Raw genomic sequence first — 6,019 nt, 5'->3', positions numbered from 1 at the left:
TATATAATAATCTATATAATAAAATTTAATTATTACAATTCCTTGGAATTTATAACGAATAATGATACGTGCCAAAGATTATTCAAATTTCGATCATTTTTTAACATTCTCTTCTCACTCGCCCGATGTGAAATTCGATTTAAAATTTCATTCGGAATACACATCGAGGACTCACCTTTCCTTATCGATCTTTCCAAATTAATATATCGAGATATTTGTCATCGTCTATTATGCATATCCTAAGCAAAAAGACATTGAAAAAAAATGCAAAGGATAGAAGATATATCTCACAACTTTCGAACACTTTGTCATTCCATATGTCTGGATCATCCGCAAAATTTGAAGGTATCTTGTTCACAGAGTGGGAGATAAAGGGATGGAGGGGGATTAAATAAGGCAACAGCTTGGCAGAAATTCGCCGAATGTTCGGCTGATGGATATATAAAGGGATCCTGTGCCCCATCTTGCAAGTCAGTGTAGCGAGGACCTCTTGCGGAAGAATCACAATTCCTTTTTCAGACTTTGTTGATAAAGAATCAAGATGAACAAGCTGGTGAGTTAACAGTGTTGGTGTATAATGTTCGATATATTTTTCAATGGGATATTGAATACATATATATTTCTCAATGAGGATATATGGGAATTTAAGAATCGATATTATGTCGTAACACGGCATATTATAAGACATAATATAAAATGATTGTGTAATATAAGATGATTGGATTCAAGAAGATTGATTCAAAAATATTGAAGAAATAATCATATAAAGTGAAAAATTTAAAATTATATGATTACTTTTAATTTATTTAGTTTTATAAATTTATTGATTTATTTTATAAAGAAGTAGTAATCAGTAATCTAGTTAGAATTTCTTTATCCAAAATTATCTGTAGATAATAAATAAATTTATTGATAAATTATATTACAGCATAAAAATTTATAAAATTATGAAATGAAAGTAATTTTTAAATAGTTTGCTGAATCATAAATATAAATTTGTTGATAAAATTTATACTTTAATAATTCAAATAATATTATTAAGATAATTTTTATTTAAAAATTATTTAAAAAACATGAAATAAAAATATGAATAGTAGGAAAAAATTTTTATATTTGCTTCTATTTTAATATAAAATATTTATCTTTGAAATTTTTCATTCAAAATTTTATTAATCTTGTAAGAGATATGTAAAAATATTTAATTTTTGTTAAAATTTATTATATTTAAATATTGTGGGAATGAAAAATAATATTTTTTTCTTTATTCAAAGAAATATATAAAAAATTTGAAAAAATTTATTTTTCAAAGAAATCTATAAATAATAATTAATAAATTAATTTTTTATGATTTAAAAAAGATATATATAATCTATGAATTGTATTCATTCTTAAAATTATATTCTGGTATTATTTATTTTTAATAATTTAACATAAAATTAGTTATTTTCTATATATAATTATATAGAATATATCTTATAAAATTTATATGCATAATTCAATATATTTTATGTAAAATTAATATTCATAAAAATTAAAGATATTTTGTAAATTAGTTTTTTAGTCAACACATACAGAAGTTTAATTAAAATTATTTTTTTCACTAAAATTAAAAATTTAATTATTTATTTTAATCAAAATGTATATGATATATTTAGTCCAGAAATTATAAATTATTTTCATTTTTCTTGAAAGAAACTTTCAAGCAGTATTATGTATTATTCATAGTGTAACCCAAGTTTCTTTAAAATCTGAAACTCTGAAATTCATACATATTCCTCTAGTTAAATAACTTTTGGCATTCTAGTAACTATATTGCTTGATTATTTTGAAAAATTAAAGAATTTTAGAAAACAATTTTCTATTCATTAATTTAATAATATTTTAATTTTCTTTTTTTTTCAAAAACTTAAATTTCAAGTAAAAAATAATACTTTTTTCTTAATTTTACATGTTTTATATTTGTAATTAAAAAACTAAAATTAGAACTAAAATTATAATAATAATCAAAATTTGTTATAATTCAAAATTTTTTATAAATTTTACTATTTTGCTATTATTTTTAGAAAATAATTTAGAATTATTAGAATAATTTAAATTCTCAAAAATTTTTTAGGAAGAAACTATCTTTAATTATTTATTTTGTTTATTAATATAAAAAATTATTAAGTAATTCAATTTTTAAAATGAATATTAAATATTAAATATTAAAATGAATAAATAAATTGTCATATTTTTTCTCGAAATTATAATTTATTTAAGTTATAATTATATATATTATAATATTATAATAATTATATATTATATTATATTATAATAATATAATATATTATAAAATAATAATATAATAATTATATATTATATTATATTATAATAATTTAAAGATATAATTTTGAAGAAAACATACTGAATTCAATACAATAATTCACAATTATACTATTTCAGAACTCGATACAAAAACTTTATACAAATGGCTGCATATAAAAAATATATAAAAATAAATATAACATATTAACCTTTCGACTACAACTACCATTAATAAATAACGAATAAGTTTCAAAAAAAAACAGTAAATGATTCTAAGATATCGAAAACTTTTAATGCCATTATCAATGCATATATATTTAAAAAATTCCCAAAATATATCTTTCGCGACGCCTAACTAATCACAAAAAAAAAGCTTTATAAATACTTCAATTTTCCAGAAACAATTTCACCCTATCTAAGCTATCCTTTACCAAGAAAAAAAATGTAAACAAACACTCGTGGTTACAGATTATCGTATTCTGTGCTCTCGCTTCCATGACAACCGCCGCCTCTTTAGCCGGATACACCACCCCCATTCCCATTCTGAGGCAGAGCTTGGACGGTCCAAATCCAGATGGAAGTTACAGTTACAGCTACGAGACGGCGAATGGCATCCAGGCGCAGGAAATCGGATACGTTAACTATGTGGGCACCCAGACGGAGGCACGTGCGGTCCAACAGGCCCAGGGTAGTTACACCTTCACCGCGCCGAACGGTGAAGTTGTCCAAGTGAACTACGTGGCTAACGAGAACGGATTCCAACCCCAGGGTAGTCACATCCCCCAAACACCACCGGCCATCCTCAAGGCGCTCGAGTACAACGCAGCTCACCCCGAACAAAATAACTACGGCGCGCAATGAAACGGGATGAACGAGGGAATAGGATCGGTCTCGAATCTCCTCGACGATTACTACAATATTTGAGCCAAAGTTTGGGAAAAAAGGGAAATCGAATATTCTCCTTTTTTGTTCGAAAGGATTTGTTCGATTGCGCCCTCCTGAAAAGAAGAAGTAGGGAGAGGAGATTTGAGACTCGATTCTCACGCTACTTTTTTTTTTTTTAATTTATGACTTATTATGTTTCTTAGATTTCTTATTTTTTTTATACGGAATTGTGAAGCAATGCAGAGAATTATTGTAAATAAATTGTACATTCGAATTTTTTTTCATTTGCTTTGTTGATTATTGAATTATCGAAGAAATGTTTCGACGTATGCGCATATAATTCTAATTTTTGTTAAGGATTAGTTTTGTTAATGATTAAGTTGAACTAGTTTTAATTTTTAATTAATCGGCCAATATGCACAAAGATTATTTGAAGATATAATGTAAATGTTCTGAATACTACGGATACTATAGATTTGAATATTTATGAAATATCGATGATAAAAGATAGAACGTTTTTCAATTGAATTAATATAATAAACTTAATATAATAATAATATTATAATACATATTATGTTATTATCATTATAATTACTTTCATAGAATCTAGAAATAATTATTGAAATTTTGTTCAATTTTTGAGTTAATTTAAATAATCGTATAAAAACTTCTTACATAAATATTTATTTTTATAAGTAATTATTTGATAATAATAATATATTACTGATTTGAAAGAATAATGGCAAAATTGCAATAAAAAAATATTTCACGGAATGAAAAAGAAATCAATTTTACTTATTATTTTAAACAAAATAAATATAATAATGTATAATATATCATTGTTGGAAACAAAGTAATTCTAATAATAATGTAATTATTTAATTTTAAATTATATTATATATTATGTTTATATAAATGTTTCCAATAGTATTTTAGTACATTAGTATATTAAATTCTTATTATAATATCATAATTAAAATATCATTAAATTAAGAAAACAAAAAAACAATTTGTTAAAATAAAAAAAAACTTATTATATTGAAAATATTTATGAAATCAATATTTAATTAAAAATTTGCAAAATTATTCTAATATATGCAATTAGTATATTTTCTAGTTACATTAAACTGAGATTATAACAAATGCGTTTTCCTGACGAATAATTCAGAAATATTTATAAAAAAACACGTATAAGAAAAACATATAGTATATATGCAATAATTTGTTTGTTCAGTTCTTCTACCAATTCGTTAGAAAACTTTTCACTGTAACACGAACTCATTGTTCTTTCGGAATGGTGACAAAATATCTTTTTTCGTGAAAACCATAAGTCATTAAAAAAATCTATGCAGATATAAAATGAAAAATTATTTAAACGATTATTATATTTATGAAATTATTTAATTAATTATCATAATGGGCAGAAAAACTATTCAACTAATTATGAAAATTATTCTAATATATGCAATTAGTATATTTATTTTAATATAAAAAGTACTTCGTATTAATATTTCAAAATTTGTTTCTCTTCATTCGATTAAATTAATTAAAACTTAAATTAAAACTAAAATAATATTTTTTTACAATAAATAATTTATTATTCTATCAAAATGAAAAGAATGTTATTAATGTATATTTTAAGTAATTAAGTAATTATATATGAAAATACTTTTAAATTATATTATATTTTAATCTTTTACAATTTTACTTGCAAATATGTAAAATTAATAATATTTGAAGTTCTGTCTTTAAATGCTTTAATATTTTAAATTATTAGAATTATAGTATTAAAAGTGCATATTTAATTATTCTGGACATAAATTTGACTCTAATCAAATCTAATCAGATTTTTATAAAATGATTTATTAGTAGCAATACTTATTTCACTATCTATTTCTGCATAAAATATTTCATGAATGTAATTGTTATTATATGAAAAATGAAAATTTATTTTAATGTGCCAAACTATATTGTTTAAAGTACACAAACTGTTATGTATTTATAATTAAAGCAATTAAAATTTTAAAAAATGCTAATTCTTTTTAAAAATTTTTATTTTAACAAGTAAAATCATATTTAAATTTAATTGTTAATTTTAAAAGAAATATTTTTTTTAAAGTAAAGTTAAATGTATTTTAAACGTATTAATTAATTATTTTTAAAATTCACTTAAAAAAGTATTAAAATAAATATATATATATTAAACAATTAGAATCCCTTATCTTAATTTAATTATCCTTAATATCGTAATAAAATGATTTAAATAATATCTTATATAATTAATACTATACATTCCATAATTATAATTATAATTCATTTCATATAATAGATAGAAATAGTAAATAAACATAATTGTGATTTATCTTTATCTGTATAAAAAAAATTGAAATATTTTCTAAAAAATTTATCTTTTTATAAAAAATAGAATTAAACAAAAATAATAAAAAACGAAAAACAATTTATTTAAAAAAATAATTTGAAGCTTAATTTTAATTTTTAATGCAAATATATAAAAAAATTTTTAGAATAATAAAATTGTTTAATATTATATTTATTATTCAATATTTTCTTTCGCTATTTTATTCTATTTAAAGTTTGAATTAAATTTTGTTTTCAAATTTAAAAAATTGTTTTTCAAATTTGTTTTCAAATTTCAACAAAATTTGAATACATTCGTAATGCATACATATAAGAATGTAATTAATGTTGATTAATTTTTAAAAAAATTGAAAATGTTTATATATTGAATATATTAAACTTTTTAAATTTTTTCTCTTTTTTTTTATTTATAAAATGATTAAAAAAAGAATAATTAATATTTCCTTTTTTT

At 20.9% G+C, this 6,019-nt stretch overlaps 1 protein-coding gene across 1 annotated transcript; it reads left to right on the top strand.

Annotated features, from left to right (window-relative positions):
- The first annotated feature begins 365 nt into the window (after positions 1 to 365).
- On the top strand, positions 366 to 3,473 carry LOC107995204 (larval cuticle protein 65Ag1-like). Its single transcript, XM_017052561.3, has 2 exons — positions 366 to 553; positions 2,773 to 3,473. Exons 1-2 carry the CDS (start codon positions 542 to 544, stop codon positions 3,163 to 3,165), a joined length of 405 nt encoding a protein of 134 aa, XP_016908050.2. The 5' UTR covers positions 366 to 541; the 3' UTR covers positions 3,166 to 3,473.
- The last annotated feature ends 2,546 nt before the right edge of the window (positions 3,474 to 6,019 follow it).

The sequence above is a fragment of the Apis cerana genome, linkage group LG2, assembly GCF_029169275.1.
Source record: "Apis cerana isolate GH-2021 linkage group LG2, AcerK_1.0, whole genome shotgun sequence".
NCBI lineage: Eukaryota > Metazoa > Arthropoda > Insecta > Hymenoptera > Apidae > Apis > Apis cerana.
Note: the sequence above shows the minus strand (reverse complement) of the source record. Positions and strands in the feature narration are given on the sequence as shown.